Here is a 23,591-nt window from a genome sequence, read left to right on the forward strand (position 1 = left end):
ATTCTCCCCCAACATCACAAGGAAGTAATGGTGCGCCATGTTAATCACACTGTATTACTGATATACTAGTGGCACTCGTCACAAAATGTTTACCATCCATTTTTACTGTGTTAAAATTGAATTACAAACTCAAAAAAATGTCACTGTAATATACAGTAAATGTATTTTTCCAATCTTGTAGCTGGCATTGTATGGTTTATAAAGATACAATTTTGTTGAGGATAGATCAAACAAATGTAGTTATTTAACACTTTAAACAAAATTCTAAACTCTCTTTAATGAAATACAAAGAAAAACATCAAGCTCACTTAGATCTTGCTGTGAAACTGTGTGTGTATGCACTGTGTTTGTACGTCATGACTGTAAACACATTTTGCTTTCACAATTGAACATTTGTTTAAACAGCACCCCCGCTGGGCTACTGCAGCTTCTGCAGCCTTACTCTACACGGGATATCAAAGAAAGTTTTGATAAAGCGAGAAATTTGATCATTTTGATTATGGAAGATTGAATAAGTGTGCTTCAAACGGTTTGCTTGGAATGATTTGTAGCTATCGTCTCCATTTATTTTTTCTAAATTGTTTTATCTATCGTCTCCATCTGTGCATGAAAGTGCATCCTACTCAGTTTCAGAAAACACGTGATACCCTAAAGTGTTGTGTATTCGCGCATCAAAATTCAGGAGTGAGAGTGTCGGCTCACTTGACCGCTGTGAAATTTCTAGTGGGGAAGTCAAGTGTCTGAACAACTGTATAAGTCGATGTCCTTTGTTGTTAGCTAGTACTGACATATTTCATGTTCGTTTATTGACGCAAACAAGTTGTGTGTAATATGAACAATTTACCATAGATACTATCAATGTTTGATTAGGTCAAATGAGTTCAGGTCGCAAGCATGGCGCAATAATGTGCAAAACTCGACTCAACTGATTGGATTGGGACTGCCATTGCCTTGGACTTTTATGTTGATGTAGGAATCGCATTTGTGACCTAAGGTAAGCATTGGCTACAATGTTTGAATTTAATGAGTAACTAATTTAGAAAGTTTATTGATAGTTAGCTTAGCTACCGTTAGCTGGTATAACTTTGCTACCAAGTTAGTTAGGTAGCTAGCCTTGTCCACTTCCTCTTTATTAGCCAGCTAGCATGTATGCTAGCCAACTAAAATAGTTTAATCAACTAGCATGTATGCTAGCCACAATCAAACAATGAAGTAGCTAGCTAGTTAGCTAAGTAAAGCCAATAAAGCCAGTTTGCTCTTCTTTATTTAGTCATTATGGGGCTATTGGAAAATGTACTTAAATTAGCTAAAGCAGTACTCTCTTATCTTGACACTTGTTTTAGTTAGCTATTAAACTTGAACTGGCTAGTTAGCTAAGTGGTTTATGCACAGAGCATTACCAGTAGCAAATCCAAATGTAACGAGAACTGTTTAATCAGGCCACATTTGAGATTGGGTCAGATGCAGGAAATCAATGACCTCTTTAATTCCGGTAATTAATTTTGATATATCTGTATGTAATATCCATATGTGCACTATTGCTTTATAAGCCATGACTTTTCTCAAGGTCTTTGTCTTCTCTCTCAGACACCATGGCAGAAGAGGAGCCTTACCTACCTCACCAACCGGTAAGCTAGGTGTTTCATGTCCACGCTATGTCGACACTGAATCTCTGTATTTGTCATATATTCATTCTAGGCTATATCTTTTGTCACCGAGTTTTAACCATAAATCGATTTCCCTATAAACATATAGCACATATTAAAGGAGAGGTTAACACGGTGGCTAAAGATGTCTCTTCATCTGACATAGGTTTGCCAGTATCTCTTTCATAGATGTTAGTCATACCTTTCTACATTTGTCAGTGAAATTAGATTTCAATGTCCTTGTTCTCTCTTGTCTTTTCTTGTAGTACAACTTTGACATAGATCCACTATGGGATCCTCTGAATTTCTCTCCCATGTCACACTCCAACTCACTCCGGACAGGTAAGAAGTCATGACCCCCTTTATAAACCCATTATGAGCTATATTGATTACCTGTACCCATCTGTCCCCTTCAGATATGCCCCATGGTTTAGGCCTTTATACCCAAATAGAGGTGAAATAGGCCTAACTAAAGATGTAATTTAATGAATGCCAGTGGTATCCTAAAATTGGAGAGTGCTTTCACTGTCAAGAGTAAGCTCTTCCTTGCCACCTCTGTTCTATTATGGAAAAAGTTGTTTTTCTAAACTCAGTTTCATGATGTCATGATATTGCAGAGTTGTAATGTAGACATAAAGCGTACTTCTCCTTCTCTGTGCTTTCACTTCTCCTTTGGTCTCAAGAGGGCTGTTGTAAAACCAAGGTTTAAGTGAGACTAGTAGTGGATCTTTATGCAAGACTAGTGGTTGTGGGAATGGGCAAATAAGGTTCAAGTTAATGCTGCTGTCTGCCTTTTTGAACTGCCCAGACATATGAAGCTGTGAAAGACCGTCAACCGTGAACAGCAAGATCCCTACAGTTGTTTTTGTATTCAAAGCGACTTTGAGATTGTTGTTTGTAATGAAAAGAGCTATATAAAATACATCTCTTTTATTACTACTTTCTTGGGGGATACCCATCTCTGTACCCAGAACTGGCATATTCAAGAGCAGTCTAGATGAATGGACATACCCGATAAGCTACTTCATTCATCTTACAAGTATGGATCAAGACATGCTCCATTCTTAGAGCTGAAGGAAAATGTCACATTTTAATGTCCGGGTGAAGGTTGTCTGTTCTATAGAGATCTGAAGGCGAACATCATTTGGCAGATGAGGTTCTTGATTGAGGTTATGTCAGTAGGAGGATGTGGCTTAGGCAGCGGGCCCTGCATTAGGCAGGAAGGGGAAGAGGCGTAGTTGTTTGAGGAGGAAGATGTTCTGAGACAGAGAGCAGAAGGTGTTTTGTTGACACGGAAGATAGACCTGGCCCCCATTCCTAAAAGGTTCACACCTTTTGTCAGTGTTGCTTCTTATCTGACTTAAAATACATCCTCTACCACAGCACCTGGGGAAAAGTAATATGTTTGTTTAGTAGAGGGAAGGTCCTGGAGAGCTAGGCTACTGGCTGTGCAGGGTTTTGTTCCAGCGCCACTCTAACACCTGATTCCGCTAATCAATGTTCTCACTGGCAGCTCATTAATTAGAAAAATCGGGTATGTTAGAGCAGGCCTGGAACAAAAGCCTGTATGCACACCCAGTACAGAAGCTCTCCAGGAGGAGGGTTGGCCAGTCCTGCTGTAAAACTAACGTAAACCATTGTTTATTTGTTCTTAGTTACAGCAGATGGACCCTACCTCCAAATCATTGAACAGCCTAAACAGGTAACCCTTTTCTTCATTGTGCTCCTTCTCTCAGTTACACCACAGGCTACATAAACAAGCTAGACTCAAAAATGGAATTTAATCACATTTCAAAGTGGTATTGAAAAGTGTTCAGTTGAGTGTCATTAAAGGTATTCTATGTCTATTCTAGCGGGGCTTCAGGTTTCGTTATGGCTGTGAGGGACCCTCTCATGGCGGGCTACCAGGGGCCTCTAGTGAGAAGAACAGAAAGTCCTATCCCAATATCAAGGTAAGTTCCACCAACATGTCCTTCCTTATGTCATAATTTCCTTCCTTTCTTCCTTCATGCTTTCCATCCTACCTTCTTCCTTTCTTTCCTTAGTTATTTCTCTCCTCCCCTCCTTTATTTTATTCGTTCTGTTCTCTCATTGTCTGCTGTCTGTCCTTCACACCTTCCTTCCATCCTTTATTATCATGTTTTCTACCCCTTTTTCTCCCAAATTTCATGGTATCCAATTGGTAGTTAGTCTTGTCCCGTTGCTGCAACTCCCTTACAGACTCAGGAGAGACGAAGGTCAAGAGCCGTGCGTCCTCCGAAACACGACCCCGCCAAGCCACACTGCTTCTTGACACAATGCCCACTTAACCCGGAAGCCAGCCGCACCAACGTGTCGGAGGAAACACCGTCCACCTGGCGACCGTGTCAGTGTGCATTGCACCCGGCCCGCCACAGGAGTTTCTAGACAACCCAGCCGGCCAATTGCGCGCTGCCTCATGGGCTCCCGGTCACGGCTGGCTGCGACACAGCCAGGGATCGAACCAGGATCTGTAGTAACGTAGCTAGCACTGCGATGCAGTTCTTGCGCCACTCGGGAGGACCTCTTCCTTTGATCCTCCAACTGAACAAGCAGAAGTAGGAATTCTGCTTGCGATTCCTTGGAATTTTCTGTCTCATGTGTTTGAGATGTAATATTTTTTGTTGTTGCGTATAAACGGAAAAAGTTATGATCAGTTCCGCTTGTATTTCAAACTAACATTTACAGGCCCCTGAGAGAAATCCGTTCATGGCATGCAAATATATCCATTCTCTCACTCACACACCACAAATATGAATTTATCTTAGACAATTTGAACAATGTTCAGACTAAACTCTGGGAAATCCCCTCTTCTCGTGTCTCCACATATTTTCTTCGAGTAGCAGGAGTACTGTTGTCACTTTCTCCAACCTCTCGTTTGCGTAGAGTGCTTTTCTTTAAATACATTTGAACCTTTGTGATAGTAACACTCCAACTCCTAACTCTCCAACTCCTAACTGAGCCTGTCACTCAGCCAGCCAGCCAGTCAAGTCCTTACCTTTATGTTTCAGTAATTTGGTCATTAAGTCGTTATGAATGAACTAGCTGCACAGGCTAAGAGCCAATAACCCTGAGAGCACATTTTTGAAAATTTGGTGTTTGAAAACAGGTATATAAATCTGACCTGCCATTTACTTTGTTTCAAGCCTTTTGGGAATTTCCTCCTGTGTCATAGGGGTAATTACTAGGAACTGTTGAGTGGCGTCTCCGACAGGAAACAGTATTTTCAGCTCGCCCCCACGATCTCAGACAGACTCAGACATGAAACGACTGCCTCAGAGCGAAGAAAGTATTGTCTCTCAAACCTGTTCTAGAGGTTGTGCAGGCACATGTAGCCCACTGTCTATGTTGTGCATCTGTACAAAGAAGACACACAGTACATTGATAAATGAGTTCTGTTTCTGTGCAACATATATGCTCCCCTATGTATTTATTTGGACGGTGAAGCTAAAGCTTTTAATATGACTCTATACTCTAGCCTTTGGGATTGAGATCAAATGTTTCATATGAGGCGACAGTACAGAATGTCTGAGTTCTCCACAAGTCAGTGCTTGCATCCATCCCAAGAGGGGCAATTTTAAATTGAATCTGATCTGCAAGACAAGGACAACACAATAGCATTCTCACTGCAGCCTCACTTTTCACCTTGTAAGATAACTCAAATAGGTAACCAAGGGAGGAGTTATATTCTAGTCCTTATATTCTAGAAAGCTGGATATGTATATGCTGTGGCTCTCGACGGGTTTGAGGAAAAATAAATTTGAGCGCAAGAGCAGGCTAGAGAGCCTTTTCTGGGTAGACAACTTCAAAATGTGTTTTTCAGTCTCACCCTCTGGCTACTGCACCTAACGGCATGTGCTGTTTTTAGGAACTGGGTTGGTTTTGTATGTAGGCCAATTTTGTCTCGGGGAACCAGAAAGAGGCGAAGTGGAGGCCTAGTTCAGTGGCATTCGTCGACAGCGGGTTTCCCAAACTCGGTCCTGGGCCCCCCCCCGGTACACGTGTTGCTTTTCTCCCTAGCGCTACACGGTTGATTCAAATAACCAACTCCTCATCAAACTTTCATTATTTGAATCAGCTCTGTAGTCCTAAGGCAAAAACCAAAATGTGCACCCGGGGGGTTGGGGGGAGGGGGCCCAGGACTGAGTTTGGGAAACCCTGGTCTACAGTGTATTATTCATTTTGACAAGGAAGCATGTGTAAGATTTCAAAGTGGTTAGATGGCATACTTTTACCTCCTCCTGTGTCCATTACATGTGTTGATATCCATAAGCTCATAGCATACATAAGTCACTCCCAGAGTTAATCATTTAATTGATGCATCATTGTTGCTGTATTGAATTAATGTTATCAGCCTTTGACAGATCAAGCATGTTGTTTACATTCTATTGTTAGATCTATCTATGTCGGCTTTCTTTTAGTCAGAACAGAACTCTGTGAGACATTGGTCTGTGTGTCATAGAAAGTGATTCAACTGCATGAAATGCATATCTGATCACTGAAGAGAAATGCACATTCTCTTTTCTGTGAAGAATTGTTGATGGGTAAGCTGTGGGGTTTCCCGTGATGGGTAAACCGAAGAGTTTTGGATTGGTTGGGAATCTTTAGCTGAACTTGACCTTTTACCATAGTTTGAAAATAGATCTGGTGGCGTATGAAGAAGTGTGCAAAGACTGAGGTTCCCAACCTACCCTAACCCTGAGTGTCAACTTGAGCCATGTGGAACACTGTTTTCATCCGTCCTTTCCTTCATGTTTTCATTTGGTCGATTCATCACTCAGATATTGTTGACCATTTGAACTGGCATCTTCAACCATTTTGATTGCTTGTTGCGTGTGATTGTATGTGTGTTTTTTGTTGACGCAAGAGAGACTCATTTTCCCCGTGGAGAAAGGGTCTGAATAACCACATGACACACACAACACAGTGACCATCACACTCCAGCTCCTAACTGAGCCTACTCAGCCAGCCAGTCAAATCCTTACTTTTACATTTCAGTAATTTAGTCATTAAGTCGTTATGAATGAACTAGCTGCACAGGCTAAGAGTCAACCCTGAGAGCACATTTTAGATTTTACAAAATTGTATTTCCTTACACAAAACACCACACTACCATACTATGTAAGCAGGAGAGCGCGTAGCAGTCTGGCTATAACCCAAATAGGTAACCAAGGGAGGAGTTGTATTCTAGTCCTTATATTCTAGAAAACCGTATATGTACACTACCGTTCAAAAGTTTGGGGTCACTTAGAAATGTCCTCTAATGATCAATTCGCCTTTTAAACACCAGTCTCAACGTCAACAGTGAAGAGGCGACTCCGGGATGCTGGCCTTCTAGGCAGAGTTGCAAAGAAAAAGCCATATCTCAGACTGGCCAATAAAAAGAAAAGATTAAGATGGGCAAAAGAACACAGACACTGGACAGAGGAACTCTGCCTAGAAGGCCAGCATCCTGGAGTCGCCTCTTCACTGTTGACGTTGAGACTGGTGTTTTGCGGGTTCTATTTAATGAAGCTGCCAGTTGAGGACGTGTGAGGCATTTGTTTCTCAAACTAGACACTTTAATGTACTTGTCCTCTTGCTCAGTTGTGCACCAGGGCCTCCCACTCCTCTTTCTATTCTGGTTAGAGACAGTTTGCACTGTTCTGTGAAGGGAGTAGGACACAGCGTTGTATGAGATCTTCAGTTTCTTGGCAATTTCTTGCATGGAATAGCCTTAATTTCTCAGAACAAGAATAAACTGACGAGTTTCATTAGAAAGTCCTTTGTTTCTGGCCATTTTGAGCCTGTAATCAAACCCACAAATGGTTATGCTCCAGATACTCAACTAGTCTAAAGAAGGCCAATTTTATTGATTCTTTAATCAGAACGACAGTTTTCAGCTGTGCTAACATAATTGCAAAAGGGTTTTCTAATGATCAATTAGCCTTTTAAAATGATAAACTTGGATTAGCTAACAACGTGCCATTGGAAAACAGGAGTGATGGTTGCTGATAATGGGCCTATGTAGATATTCCATAAAAAATCTGCGGTTTCCAGCTACAATAGTCATTTACAACGTTAACAATGTCTACACTGTATTTCTGATCAATTTGATGTTATTTTAATGGACCAAAAAAAAATGTTTTTCTTTCAAAAACAAGGCAATTTCTAAGTGACCACAAACTTTTTGAACGGTAGTGTATGTGCTGTGGCTAAGGACAGGGTTGAGGAAAGAGACATTTGAGTTCAAGAGCAGCTAGAGACTTTTCTAGGTAGGCCTAGGCAAATTCAAAATGTGTTCTTCAGGTTCACCCGCTGGCTACTGCGTCTAACGGCACGTGCTGTTTCTAGGAATTGTGTTGGTTTTGTATGTAGGCCAATTTTGTCTCGGGGAACCAGAAAGAGGCGAAGTGGAGGCCTAGTTCAGTGGCATTCGTCTACAGCAGGATTCTCCAACAGGTAGAGCTACCAGTAGCTCGCAGCCCACCTACGAGTAGCTCGCCAATCAGTTCTGCAATACATGCATTTTTTTCACGTGTTCCATCGCAAAATGTCAAACAAAGTAACCAATGATCGCGTGAGCTATCCAATCAAAGCCACAGTGACATTATCCCACCCCTGGTTAGCCACTGTGGGTTTAAAAAGCCAAACACAATATCTGCCAATTAATTTCAGCAATATTGCCCCCCTCTGTCTTTGGTTGCGCGTTTGTCTACCACTCTATATGTAGCCAGTTAGCGATGCTAATGATAACCGTCTTGTGGGTAGACAGACTTTCCCTAAAAACATTCTCAATTAAATGTTAATCCAGGATTATTTCTATCAATTGGGTGCTGATTGTTTTGCTAACTCTGTCATGACATGTGCTTCAGCAGTAGGCCTAACAGTATAAATTTTGCTAGGCCAACACATTCCTTTGTTTCTAGATGTGCAATTAAAGGGGAATTCGGGAAAAAATTAAGAAAATTCCAGACCTAAAAAATGGTCTTCTGATGTAATTTAAGCATCGACATGGACTCAACATCAATTTTCGTTGTTTCTCTATGAATAATTGTAATATTGAGAGTAAAAAACTGAAAAAAATCCCAAACCATGAAAATAAAAACTTAAAACAGAATTTGGGAAAATACAAAATAGATTCTTATGGGACCTTTCGTGCCAAGTAATGTTTATTAACCATTTTACTGAGGGGTTTTCTGTGACGGTATGGCGTTTCGGATTGGATGGGATCTTTGGCTGAAAACTCGACCTTTCACTGTTGTTTAATAAAAAATAACTCTGGTCACTTATTTAAAAAGTGTGCAAAGACTGAGGTTCCCAAGCTACCCTAACCGCGAGTGTCAAAATTTGAGCCATGTGGAACACTGTTTTCATCCATCCTTCATGTTTTCATTTGGTCGATTCATCAGTCAGATATTGTTTACCATTTGGACTGGCATTTTCAACAGTTTTTTCGATGCGTGTGTGTGTGTGTGTGTGTGTGTGTGTGTGTGTGTGTGTGTGTGTGTGTGTGTGTGGTGTGTGTGAGAATCACTATCAGTCTGGCTCCCGGGGCTGTAGTTCTAATATCTGGTCTAAAAAGTGTTTGTCTCCCTCTTTGCAGATCTGTAACTACCAGGGGTTGGCACGTGTGGTGGTACAGCTGGTGACCAACTCTAAAGATGCCCACCTCCATGCCCACAGTCTGGTGGGCAAGCAGTGTGACAAGGGCATCTGCATCGCAGACCTACAGCCCAAAGACTCCAGCATCAGGTGTTTGTTTCCACCATTCTCTCTCTAGTTGACACGCACACATACCAGTTAGCTTACCGGTACATTCAACAGGTTTTAATATGCTTACTTATTGACAACATTGCAGACATGTCAGGACTTCCTATACACTGATTATAGGTCCTTCCTTTGAGATCCTATGTAGTGATGAGATTTCTGACTTAGGGTTTCCCCATCTAACCTGAAGGTACGTTGTTGTGGTGTTATCTTGCATGTTTACGTAGCCCTTCCCATTAACAGCCTGTGTCAACCTGTATACAGGTTGAAATGGCAGATTTTGTCATTGATAAGTGCCTAAATTAGAGTGCAGTGGCTGTACAGTAACATGCTATACATGATGTCAAAGCTTTTGACTGACAGCCATTATAAACTTGAACACCGCGCGTGACAAGAAATGCCCCCATCCCTCCCGCAAATTGGGCAACTTTTGCACATTTGTTGTTGTCTGACTGAGGGAAATGCTTTAAATCGAGGAGTCATGCCATTTACAGTATCAACGTTTAGAATTATGTTTGATCCACAGTTAGAAAGATTACATGCTTTATAGCCTGGGTTGTCCTGAAGAGAATGAGCCTATATTTGTCTTATTGGGTACAAGCACCTGAATGCACTAATGACTCCTTTCTATACACACCAAAATTGCTATGTTTCTGAAGTGCCTTTTGAAAGCCTAACACTGTAAGATCCTATTTTATAATTTAGCTAGCCATGTTGGCAATATAATACGCTTTCAAATGATGCCCACCTGACCCAAATTGTGATTTTTATAATGGAATGTTTTTGGATTGCGTAAACAACAACAGTAATTTTGTGATGGTGGGGACACGGCAGTGTTCGAAATAAAAAAACTACAAGTGTGCTCGCTTCAGTTCCTCAATGGCAAAGATAGGAGAGCAAGAAAAGAATGGGGGGAAAAGCACCTTATAGTTGAAGGTTCTTTCCTTGAGTCATAAAAGTGCTTTGAAATGACTTGGGAACTGTGCACAGTTTAGAGAGGTGTGTGACCACTTGGAGAAGCCAGCTAGACCTCCACTCAAATCCTTGTAATCATTGACAAATGCTGTGAAAAGTACAGTAAATGTAAAATGCACATAAAATCAACAGTGTAATGTTTGGATTCAGTATTGTAAGCTGAACTGTTGTGTCCTCACCTGTGGTCTAATATTTTCCCCATAATCTCCAAATTGTTATTTTTCAATTGCTACCATGGTCATGAATATGCTTTTCATAGTTCTATTAGAAACATTTCAATTTGGCCATATCCATAGGCCAATTTCCACAAGCGTAAGAGGTTAAAAACATACCACATATTAATCAATAACTCCATGTGACAGTTTCCCCAACTTGGGCATCCTCCATGTGACCAAGAAGAATGTGAGTAAGACACTGGAGGACCGTATGTCTGAGGCTTACAGAATGGGCTACAACTGTGGTATCGTCATCCACCCCGAGATGGACGCCTTCCAGGGAGAGTTCCGCATCCCCCGAGAGCTCACTGGTTAGTCACCTTTTAAGACAATGGACTGAATCACTATCTTTCTGCAGAACACTAAGAATATTTTTTGTTTTGCATACAGTGCTTTCAGAAAGTATTCACACCCCTTGACTTTTTTGACATTTAGTTGTGTGACAGTCTGAATATAACATTTGATTAAATTGTGATTTTTGTGTCACTGATCCACACATAATACCCTATAATGTCAAAGTGAAATTGTGATTTTAGAAATGTTTTCAAATTAATTCAAAATGAAAAGCTGTAATGTCTTGAGTTAAAAGTATATAACCTCTTTGTTATGGCAAGCCTAAAATAGTTGCTTAACAAATCACATAATAAGTTGCATGGACTCACTCTGTGTGCAATAATAGCGGTTAACGGGATTTTTATTATGACTACCCCATCTCTGTACCCCACACATACAATTATCTGTAAGGTCCCTCAGTCGAGTAGTGAATTTCAAGCACAGATTCAACCACAAAGACCAGGGAGGTTTTCCAATGCCTCACAAAGAAGGGCACTGCATTGGTTAAAAAAATAAATAGCAGACACTGAATATCTCTTTGCGCATGGTGAAGCTGTTAATTAGGCTTTGGATGGTGTAGCAATACATCTAGTCACTACAAAGATACAGGCGCCCTTCCTAACTCAGTTGCCGGAGAGGAAGGAAACCGTTCAGGGATTTCACTGAGGCCAATGGTGACTTTAAAACAGATACAGAGAAAACTGAGGATGGATCACCAACATTGTAGTTACTCCAAAATACTAACCTAAATTGACAGTGAAAAGAAGGAAGCCTATACAGAATAAAACAAATATTCCAAAACATGCATCCTGTTTGCAACAAGGCACTAAAGTAATACTGTAAAACAATGTGGCAAAGGAATTTACTTTTTGTCCCGAATACAAAGTGTTATATTTGGGGAAAATCCAACACAACACATCAATGAATACCACTCTTCATCTTTCCAAACATGGTGGTGGCTGCATCATGCTATGGATATGCTTGTCGTCGGCAAGAACTGGGAGTTTTTCAATGACACTAAAACACAAAGCCAAATCTACAGTTACTTACCAAGACGACGTTGAATGTTCCTGAGTGGCCAAGTTACAGTTTTGACTTATCTGCTTGAAAATCTATGGCAATACCTGAAAATGGCGGTCTAGCAATGATCAACAACCAAACTTGACAGAGCTTAAAGAATTTTTAAAAGAATAATGGGCAAATATTGCACAATCCAGGTGTGGAAAGCTCTTAGAGACTTACCCAAAAAGACTCACTGCTGTAATCACTGCCAAAGGTGTTTCTAACGTGTATTGACCCGGTGGTGTGAATACTTATCTAAGATATCTTTAGTGTTTTATTTTTATTTGTTAAAAAAAATCCTTCCACTTTGACATTACAGAGTATTTTGTGTACATTGTTGGCATCCATTTTAACCCTTTGTAACAACAAAATGTGGAAAAAGTCTTACTGAAGGAACTGTATGTGGATTTATGCATTGCCTGCTTCATTCAACCTTTGTGTGTGTTCAGATCACCAGAGAAACCTGATCAGCAGCGCAGCGTCCTACCAGGCTAAAGAGATGGACCTGAGCGTGGTGCGCCTCATGTTCACAGCCTTCCTCCCAGACAGTGACGGGGGCTTCTCCCGTAGACTGGACCCCGTCATATCAGACCCCATCTTCGACAGCAGTAAGTCACTAACAGCCACATAGTCACTTAGCGCCAATTCCACCAAATGTTTCTAACATTTGCATATGCAACTCAATTCTCCCATTGATGTCAATGCATGATTAATGCAAAAGTCTAGCTAAAGTGGTTTGAACTCAAGTTAGGATTTGGCCGTTTGTGCTGCGCTTTCCAGTGCACTCTGACCCCAACAAAACAATGACTAGCTAGCTAGCTAACTAGCTAGCTAAAACAGTCTTTAGCCATGACCCAATAAGAACTCTCTGTGGTCCACCGTTGTTTATTCTTTACATTACCAGTGAAGGGTGGTCCATTACCCTTCTCTAAGTCCATCTTAGGACAAAGATCCCTCACCTCACCATAGGAACACACCATATCAGGCTACATGCAACCCAGTAGCTATAAGACCAAGTGCCTCAGCTTTAATGAAACTCCGGAAGGGACTATTGTTTGAACAAATGAATAGAACCGCTCTCGTGCCTTTATGCAGTGTATCACTGAATTCATGTTTTTATTCAGAGTTATACAGATGTATTGAAATTAAACCAGATCTGTGTGCCCTGGTTTCATTTGCGTAGCTCTGTGCGGGTATCTTCCTCTACATCACATTTGTCACTCGGCTTCCTCTCCAAGGCTGAAACTAGGCATCCACTTTTCATTTCATGATGCCAGCCCTTTACTGCGTGAAAGCATCCACACAGTTTGTGTATGTCAAGTCTTTTCTTCTTCACATTTGGGGTGTCTGGGGTTTCTTGAAATTAGAAAAGATTTTGAAAAGAAACAAACAAAATGGTGGTCTGAAATTTGTTAACAAAGGGCAATTTCAAGGATTTGCAAGGCATCCAATAGGGATGATGCACCACAAAGAATACCTTTTTTTTTAGTTACCTATTAGCTGTCAATAAATATAAATGTAATTCTGCTTGCACTAAACAGAAGATCTGAGTTGACCCTTTTGACCATCTCTCTATTCCCTTGTCCTGTCTGCAGAAGCTCCAAATGCGTCTAACCTGAAGATAGTGCGGATGGATCGAACAGCTGGCTGTGTGACTGGAGGAGAGGAGGTCTACCTGCTCTGTGACAAGGTTCAGAAAGGTACCCTAGTTCCTTTTTCACACTCCACAGCTGAGTCAACCTTGAGCCGAGCTGTACTGCGCTGGCACGATTACGCATCCACCATAGTTGCTGGAAAGGAAAATATCTGAGCCGGTACCGTTTTGGTCAGCACGATAGTGTGAAACCGGTGTAAGATGCAGGCGCCATGGTTGTACCATCTATTCTCCCAAGTGTGATTTATCAAGACAACTTTATCATGAAGATCTAATTGTCAACGTGTTGTCTGAAGCATTATCTAGCTGGCTCTTAAAATCAACCCGGTACATGTCTCTATCTGACATCATCATTCATCACACTGTACTACTCATGAAGGAAGTCCTCCGGCCTGCTTTTCCAACCTCAGGGAATTCCCCATCTGTTATGCAAATGTGGGAAGAGGAAGAGAGTTGTAGTGGCCTATTGTCGTTCTCGCTATGTTTTCTTAAAAACATTCTGCGTTGGTCGGTTGGCAGAATGTCAACAACCCTGGAATGAAAGATCCTCTCTTGGGACAGAAGTTCATGTCTCTGTTGGGCTCTGCTGTTTGACTTCCAAACAAAGAGCCTCATCTCCAGTCTCCAATAATTCTACCTCACTGTGCATCATGCTTATCAGACTCAATCAGTGATATCCTATTCCTGTCCTTCAGGCTTTTCTTCCAGCCAAGCACTAACACACTTGATTCAAACAATCCATACTGAAGACCACGATTTTCAATGATTGTTTGAAATAGGTGTATTAGTGTTGGGTTGGAACAGATGCCTGCGCACACAGTAGCTTTCCTAAGACCGGAGTTTCCTTGTCGAGAGAGTGTACAGTGCAGTCAAAACGTTTCTCTGAGATATTCAAATACTTCCGTCTGGAGATGTGTGTCACCATTTCCTGGTTTCCTTGGAAAGACGTTGACATCCTTTTTGTTCCATGACCGATGAAACGTGAAAGATACCCTGCAACACTTGAAGGCTTTATGTACATACTTGTTAGTTTAGATAAAAAATAAGTGATTTTTTTTCTAGTGAACTTGTATTATCTTCCGATATCTTTCACATCGCCTGTTTATTACTTTACTCCTAGTTTGAAGGTGGTGTTGTGACAGTGTATCTTTCCCCTGTCGCGACAGATGACATCCAGGTGCGCTTCTATGAGGATGACGAGACAGGGCTGACATGGGAGGCCTTTGGAGACTTCTCCCCCACCGATGTCCACCGACAGGTCAGTGACACATAAGTTGCCAATGAAGTCCATTTCCTCTCCTGTATTTTACATTTCCTCCCCTGTAACAATACAATAACCTAACCATGAGTAAAATCTCCACCCCCTTCCCCTTCCACAGTTTGCCATTGTTTTCAAGACCCCCAAATACAGAGACCTGAACCTCCAGAAACCCACCTCGGTGTTTGTGCAGCTGAAGCGTAAATCGGACAATGAGACGAGCGAGCCCAAGCCCTTCACCTACCACCCGCAGATCATAGGTGAGCCGGTCTGAAACACCCCCAGACCACTACCTGGAGACCCCGTGTGCATGCTGGCCTCCATCCCAACCCACTGTAGTTTGTGCCATTCTTCAAATTGAACATAACCCATTATTCTGTCAAGTCAATCCGCCCGTCTTGCCCCTGGTCTTCATCCTCAGATAAGGAAGAGGTTCAGAGGAAGAGACAGAAGACCCTGCCTAACTTCCAGGACTACAGCGGCCACGGTGGCGCAGGGGGCCTGTACCGTGGACCAGGGGGGGGGGGTCCCGCTACAGGGGGAGGAGGAGGTACAACAAACATGTTTCTTATAAATCATTCATTTTTACAAAACTGAATAAATGTAATGAAATATTATTTTAAGGTGAACGAGACAAGCCATGTCAACTTCAAATGGGTAATGTCTCATAAAAGTCCTAAACACAAGATGAAGTACCATTTTCAAAAGCTTTATTGTCTATTCAGGCTAAAATAACAACTTTTGATTATATTTTAGGTTTCTTCCAGGGCTATTCCACCTACAGTAATTACGGCACCAGCTACAGCTCTGGCTTTTCCCCTGGCATGAGTGGTGGCGGGGCGGGAATTAAACATGGTGAGTGTGCTTGTCTGTTTTCCAGGTTTTAGAGATCAATTCTGTTTCAGTTCAGGATAGGAATGAAGCTCAACCCATGTTCCCTCTCAACACAGCTCCACAAGGCAGAGCGGAGGACAGTGGTGATGACAGCGACATGGATGATGACCCGGCCTCAGGGGCAGTGGTGGGGGTCCGAGCCAAGTCAGAGGATGCCTCTGCTGGGGAGACGAGTGAGGAGAGAGGGGCCGGTGTGGAGCTAGGACCAGGGGACAGGACTGGAGGTGAGGTCAACCGAGACGTTTGTAAAGTGATTAGCCAGAGTGAGTCAGTGCCTCAGGGAGCAGACCACTGCAGGGTGTCTGTGTGTGACAGTGTGTTGGAAGCCAGGGTGTTGTGTATCCAGTCAATGACAGTGTTTTTATGTTTGTGTACAGAGTGTGTGCTGGAGGCCAGGCTGGTGGATGTTGCTGAGAGGCAGGCTGAAGCCCTCTTCCAGTACGCCGTCACTGGTGACGTCAGCTACCTGCTGGCTCCACAGCGCCAGCTCATGACTGCTCAGGACGAGAACGGTGACACGTACGTCCCCTCTCCTATCACTTCAGACCTAATTTTAATGGAAATATAACTGTCCATGCATTTTTCAAACTTTTCTATCTGCATTCATTTGCCTCCATTTTGTGTCCATCTGCATTGAGTTTTGCATTGATGCCAATAGGATATCTAGCCCTGAAATGTGGCATAATTTCTCCAGTAGCACATGCCAATCTGGGCTTATCCTCTGTTTCTCCAGTGGTCTCCATCTGGGGGTGATCCACAGCCAGACAGACGCAGTCAGGAGTCTAGCCCAGGTCCTCTCTGCCCTGCCTGGAGAGGAGGTCCTCAACATGAGGAACAACCTCTACCAGGTAACAAACACACACGGACAAGAATTTGTTCTTAACTGACTTGCCTAGTTAAATAAAGGTAAAATAAAAAAAATATTCTGTGGTGATCTGAGGTAGTAAAATCAGAACCCCATATTTGTCCCTCTATACCAGACTCCTTTGCACCTAGCGGTAATAACACAGCAGAAGGCGGCAGCTGAGGCCCTCTTATTGGCTGGGGCTGATGTCACTCTGTCTGATCGCCACGGAAACACAGCTCTTCACCTGGCCGCCCAGCAGGAGGAGGGAGGTATGGTGGGATTTCTACTGAGACACAGAGAGATAGTGGAACTAGTGGACCTCCCCAACGCAGCAGGTACAACACACAGACACACACACACACACAGTACATTGTGAAGAGTCCACTGGAGTATGACAGTGATTTTATCCTCCAGGACTGTGCTCCCTCCACCTGGCTGTGCTGGCCAACAGCCTGTCTTCCCTCAGGGACCTCCTAGTGAGCGGGGGCAGTGTGGAGGTCCAGGAGAGGAGCTGCGGCCGCACGGCGCTCCATCTGGCCACTGAGCAGGACAACATCTCCCTGGCAGGCTGCCTGCTACTGGAGGTATATATCATAGAAGCCTTGCCTACATCCATACCTACCACCCTGCATCTTTCTGCTGGCATCTTGAGAATAAACAGAGTTGGGGCTGGTCAATACCTGGATGGGAGACCTAGAGTATGTTTAGTATAGTCAAACTAACACAACCCAAGTAGCCCTTTCCTTGTGAGGGTCGATGGTCGTGGGCGTAAGATGTGTGTGTTGACAGTGTTCTCTTTCTCCCTAGGGGAATGCTAATGTGGACTGCTGCACCTACAACGGTTCCAGCCCTCTCCATACAGCCACAGGGCGGGGCTCTGTCAAGCTGACCGCTCTCCTCATGGCTGCAGGTGGGACTACGCTTCTTCAAACTGTCCCCTTTCTGCAAATGTCTCAATTTGATGACTGTCTTGATGTTTGCTCTGTAACTGACCCTTTTTATAATATAGTCCGAGCTCAAAGATAGAAATGACTTCATCAATCTTTTCATGTCTAGGTGCCGATCCTCACAAAGAAAACTTTGAGCCCCTGTTCTTCAGAGAGCATGACTGCTGTGTGGATGAGGAAGAGGAGGACGAAGGCTACATCCCAGGGACAACTCCTCTCAACATGGCTGCCACTCCTGAGGTGGGTTCCGTGTTTGTCATTAACCTCAATGTTCTTCTATGGTCACATATCACTCAGCTGACTAATATTGCTACAGTCCTTTCTCACACTTAAATGTTTTACTATGAAAGTCATTTTATGACTGTTCGAAACTACTGGTGTATGAATTCAAAAGTTGAAGAATTGACCTTTGATCAACTGGAACGTTCGCTAAATATTCTCTCTCTTCCTTGTACTTCTAGGTGTTGGAAATCCTGAATGGAAAAGAGTACAAGCCAGAGACCGACGTCTTCGTCCCCCCTCAAGGTTGGCACACGCACTTCAGTTTAAACAAGCCCCTTCATTGTAGTCTCTACAGCTTAAGCCATAGGGTTCTCCTGCTGTCTCATCTTGGTTCTTGTCCACTGTGGAGTACAACAATGTCATATTTCTGTAGGTGACATGCAGAGCCTGGGCTCAGACACAAAGCGGGCACTATGCCAGGCCCTGGAGTGCCCGGAGGGTGGCTGGGAAAGCCTGGCACACATACTGGGCCTGGGCATCCTCAACAGCGCCTTCAGACTCAGCTCCTCCCCCGCAAGCACGCTGCTGGACAGCTACGAGGTCACACACACACACTATCCCAACCATAAGCAAAGACATGAGGGGGAAATATAAGGGCTTGTGAGTCACACAGCCATTGTAAGATTGAAATTTCACTTTCATAGTCTGTCCTCTTTCTTGATCAGATTTCTCCCACCTTAAATTAAAATCAGAACAGAAAGTGAATGAATATGTTCTCATGGAAATTTGGGGACTTTTTTTTTCAACACTTCGATTGAATTTTGACTCAATTGTTGAATGATGCCGTGCGTCAGAGCCTCCAGCGAGCCAGGGGACTGGGTGATCTCGCTCTCCGAGGCCGGCGTGATCTTTAATCCGGTCAACACTTAAGGCCGCGGGGCCGGACGGTATTCCAGGACGCGTACTCAGTGGATGCGCATAACAGCTGGCAGGCATATTCACGGTCATGTCCTACCTCTCCTTGACCCAGCCTTTATTCCCCACGTCTCAGGAGACCGCCATCATTCCAGAACTCGTAAGGCTTCATGCCACAATGATTACCACCCAATAGCACTCACATCTGTAATCATGAAGTGCTTTGAAAGGCTGGTCATGGGACACATCAACTCCATCATCCCAGACACCCTGGACCCGCCCCAACTGATCCATAGACAACGCAATCTCAATTCCATTCCACACTGCCCTCACCCACCTAAATAAGAGGAATACCTATGTGGAAATGCTTTTCATACACTACAGTTCAGCATTCAACACCATAGTCCCATCCAAGCTCATCACCAAGCTTAGAACCCTGGGACTGAGCACCTTCCTCTGCAACTGGATCCTGGACTTCCTTTTATTTTGATTTATTTCACCTTTATTTAACCAGGTAGGCCAGTTTAGAACAAGTTCTCATTTTACAACTGCGACCTGGCCAAGATAAAGCAAAGCAGTGCGACACAAACAATAACACCCAGTTACACACAAACAAACATATACAGTCAATAACACAATAGAAAAATCTATGTACAGTGTGTGCAAATGTAGAAGAGCAGGGAGGTAAGGCAATAAATTGGCCATAGAGGCGACATAATTACAATTTAGCATTAACACTGGAGTGATAGATGTGCAATTAGAGATACTGGGGTGCAAAAGATCGAGAGGGTAAGTAATAATATGAGGATGAGGTAGTTGGGTGTGCTATTTACAGATGGGCTGTGTACAGGTACAGTGATCGGTAAGCTGCTCTGACAGCTGATGCTTAAAGTTAGAGAGGGAGATATAAGTCTCCAGCTTCAGTGATTTTTTGCAATTCATTCCAGTCATTGGCAGCAGGGAACTGGAAGGAAAGGCGGCCAATAGAAAGTGTTGGCTTAGGGGATGACCAGTGAAATATACCTGCTGGAACGAGTGCTACGGGTGGGCTTTGCTTTGGTGACCAGTGAGCTGAGGCGGGGCTTTACCTAGCAAAGACTTATAGATGACCTGGAGCCAGTGGGTTTAGCGACGAATATGTAGTGAGGGCCAGCCAACGAGAGCATACAGGTCGCAGTGGTGGGTAGTAAATGGGGCTTTGGTGACCAAAACCGATGGCACTGTGATAGACTGCATCCAATTTGCTGAGTAGAGTGTCTGAGGCTATTTTGTAAATTACATCGCCGAAGTCAGGGATCGGTAGGATGGTCAGTTTTACGAGGGTATGTTTGGCAGCATGAGTGAAGGATGCTTTGTTGCGAAATAGGAAGCCAATTCTAGATTTAATTTTGGATTGGAGATGCTTAATGTGAGTCTGGAAGGAGAGTTTAGTCTAACCAGACACCTAGGTATTTGTAATTGTCCACATATTCTAAGTCAGAACTGTCCAGAGTAGTGATGCTAGTCGGGCGGGAGGGTGTGGGCAGCAATCGGTTGAAAGCATGCACTTAGTTTTACTAGCATTTAAAACCACCACCCTTACGGGTGGTGAGGGTAGGCAACATCACCTCTGTCACGCTGACCCTCAACATGGGGACCACAGGGGTGGTGCTTAGTACCCTCCTGTACTCCCTGTTCATCCACGACTGGGTGACCACGCACAACTCCAACTCTATCATCAAGTTTGCTGACGACACGACGGTGGTAGGTCTGATCACCGGCGACGATGAGACAGCCTACAGGAAGGAGGTCAGTGATCTGTGGGGCCGGGACAACAACCTCTCCCTCAACGTCAGTAAGACCAAGAAGCTGATCGGGGACTACAGGAAACTGGCGGTGAGCACGCCCCCATCCACATCGACGAGGCTGCAGTTGAGCCGGTCGAGAGCTTCAAGTTTTTCGGTGTCCAAATCTTTGAAAAATCTTTTGTATTTATTTAACCTTCATTTAACTAGTCAAGTCAGTTAAGAACGAATTCTTATTTACAATGACGGCCTACCCCGGCCAAACCCTTACGACGTTGGGCCAATTGTGCGCCGCCCTTTGGGACTCTCAATCACGGCGGGTGTGATACAGCGGACAGCCCAGTACATCACTGGGGCTCAGCTCCCTGCTGTACAGGACCTCGGTATCAGGCAGTGTGAAAGGAAGGCCCAGAAAATCGTTAGAATCCAGCCACCCAAGCCATAATGTTCTCTCTGCTTCTGCACGGCAAGCGGTACCGGTGCATGAAGTCTGACACCAACAAGCTCCTGAACAGCTTCTATCCCCAAGCCATAAAACTGCTACATTGTCCATGTAGCCACTTTTAACTGTCTGAGTTGACACTTTTTTATTTACATTTTTGCACTGTCTTTATACACACTCACAGGACTGTACACACTCACGCACACTGACACACCAACACACACACATAACATGTACACACATTTATACTGACTCTACACACACTCACAATCATAATTTACACTGCTGTTAATCTGTATCATATATCCTGATGCATAGTCACCTTACCCCTATACATACATATCTACCTCTATCTATCTATCTGTATGTATTTTATTGGTGTTGGAACTGGCCCTGTATATAGCTTACTTACTTTCTTGCTCTCTATTTCTCGTTTGTTCTACTTTATTTTATAGTACTACTGATATGGATTACTCCATTGTTGGGATAAGCTCTTGCAAGAAAGGCATTTAACTATAGTTGTGCACGTGACAACTTGATACGTTACACTTCTATGCCACCGTCTGTAGGTGTCTGGAGGAAAGGTCAAGGACCTTTTGGAGGGACTCAGGACTGTAGGGAACTGCTCTGCTTTGACAGTACTTGAGGGGGCACTGTGTGAAGCAGAACAGGCTCCCCAAAGCACCACAAAACTCCTAGGTAAGCTCAAAAACAACCGCCGTTATACCTTATGTGATTTCAATAGAATAATCTTGGATAAGAAGTCCCCTGCTCTTAATCCCCCTTATCTCTCTCTCTTTGTGTTGCTGGGTGTCTCAGAACGTGTGTGTGATCTGAAGCTGGACGGATGGGAGGACAGCGGAGTGTGTGACAGTGGGGTGGAGCTCTCCACAGCGTGACCGCCAGATTGGTCCATTACATATCATGGCCCTGTCAATGTCAGGATTTCATGAAGCTTCTGCTTCCTATAAGCAGGCTATAGACAATTTCCCTCTGAAAGGGATGAATCCTACAAGCACACCTCACACATCATGCTAAATATCCTCACTTTTCTATTTGGCCCAGTAACGTTTGAAAGTGGTTTTGTATACGTAAATATAATATGCAGGTTATGTTTGCATAATAAGTAATCTATTTGAAATGTGATGTTTGTATAAACATCATGAATGGGTTTTATTCTGGGGAAAAGGTGTTTCCAAGGTAACAAACAGCATGTAGTGTAAATCCTTGAAACTAACAATAATTTATAAAAATGTTGACTATTAGATTCAAAATATGATCTAATATTTTCTCCTCCCACTACAGTTAATGTAGTCATAGTCAAACAAGCAGCCAATTCTAATAACACATTTTTTGTATGGTCATCCGGACTTTGGCAAAGACCATCTGGCCCGGGGCAAAATGATTTCCAACACCTGATTTATAGGGCAAGGACCCCATACAGAATGGATTTTAACTGTAAGCCGCTTTGGATAAATTATATGAAATTAAAATTGCTCCCATATACAGCAGTAGTATGCTGCCAAAAGGATAACTCATTGTTATGAATCTCCCACTCAAAAAAAGTGATTCCGTAGCTGTGGAAATATCACATGGATAGAATGGTTTGTATTGGAACCAAGCAACCATCAACACCTCCCTCCTGCAATGTTTTTGTACAACATCAAATTGAATTTCCTATAGAAGTGGTGCTACCAGTCATAAGTATAATGGATTATCCTCCACTATGCATGTCTGTTAGAGCACAATCCTCATCCTGGACTACAGTACAGAAACCACTTTTGGTCGGCCTTTAGTTCATTCCTGTGTCGACATGCTTTTCATCGTACTGAGGTTTTCTCCATCGAGTTGGGGGGGGTAAACTCAGTTTTGGAAGTCATTTGTTTCTGGTTTTGTGTCATTTGCAGGTCGAGTTCTGTGTGAAGATGTGTTGGAGAATGGTGCCTTATTTTGTAATGAAGTATTCAGCATCCCCATTGATATTTCATGTTATCAACAGCAGATTGAAAGGCATTTGTTTGAAGCCATTCCAACATCTTCCTGACAACACTGGCATTTTTAGACATTTAAAATGTGTATCTGTCCCAAGCAAAAGTTTGGATTGGCACTGCATCTCTGTGTGGGGCTTCAATATTTATACCTGTACCATGTGAAACAGCTTTGTACAGTCAATGTTTGCTTTAATGGGTTTTATTGTAATACTTTTTTAATAAAATTGTTAATGGTGTGCAATTTGTCCCATATTTTAGTAGCTACATATTGGGTGAGGTTAATGTGATGTAGTTATGACACAGGCCTGAAAAAATATGCACAACACGGCGTCTGTCACTCTGGATAAAGTGTACTTAATGTCAACCATTTCTGATTCAAATGCAGGTATTCAGCATCCAGGTGCATCAATATTGAAGTGGACTTGACCTGTCTTAGTCTGCAGATTCTTAAATTAAGGTATTGGAAAATACATGGCTACTACATCTGAAGGTCCATAGCTGCTCTAGTCATGGGGGGCCTATAAATAACCCTACAGTTGAGGGCTTCTCAGCATTCCCAGAGGCATATCGTTTGCTACTTGTAATGCGATCAACAGCCCCATATTTAAAATTAGTCCTGCTACAAACAAAAACAACGAG

The 23,591-nt window shown here is 43.0% G+C and overlaps 1 protein-coding gene across 2 annotated transcripts; it reads left to right on the forward strand.

Annotated features, from left to right (window-relative positions):
• The first annotated feature begins 707 nt into the window (after window positions 1-707).
• On the forward strand, window positions 708-22,310 carry LOC106611703 (nuclear factor NF-kappa-B p105 subunit). 2 transcript variants are annotated; one of them, XM_014212190.3, is made up of 24 exons: window positions 708-994; window positions 1,588-1,628; window positions 1,913-1,988; window positions 3,302-3,348; window positions 3,500-3,598; window positions 9,250-9,398; window positions 10,751-10,914; window positions 12,448-12,606; window positions 13,594-13,698; window positions 14,819-14,910; window positions 15,032-15,170; window positions 15,332-15,460; window positions 15,667-15,765; window positions 15,861-16,028; window positions 16,182-16,323; window positions 16,538-16,652; window positions 16,785-16,986; window positions 17,066-17,235; window positions 17,459-17,561; window positions 17,708-17,838; window positions 18,060-18,123; window positions 18,254-18,420; window positions 21,531-21,660; window positions 21,781-22,310. In XM_014212190.3, the coding sequence occupies exons 2-24, from the start codon at window positions 1,593-1,595 to the stop codon at window positions 21,858-21,860; spliced, it is 2,766 nt and encodes a 921-aa protein (XP_014067665.3). In that variant the 5' UTR covers window positions 708-994; window positions 1,588-1,592; the 3' UTR covers window positions 21,861-22,310. The 2 variants fall into 2 exon arrangements, with proteins under 2 accessions (XP_014067665.3, XP_045579896.2); XM_045723940.2 differs by having other exon boundaries at window positions 742-994; window positions 1,568-1,628.
• Window positions 22,311-23,591: the final 1,281 nt, after the last annotated feature.

This window comes from Salmo salar, chromosome 09 (assembly GCF_965601325.2).
Source record: "Salmo salar chromosome 09, fSalSal1, whole genome shotgun sequence".
Classification (NCBI taxonomy): Eukaryota; Metazoa; Chordata; class Actinopteri; order Salmoniformes; family Salmonidae; genus Salmo; species Salmo salar.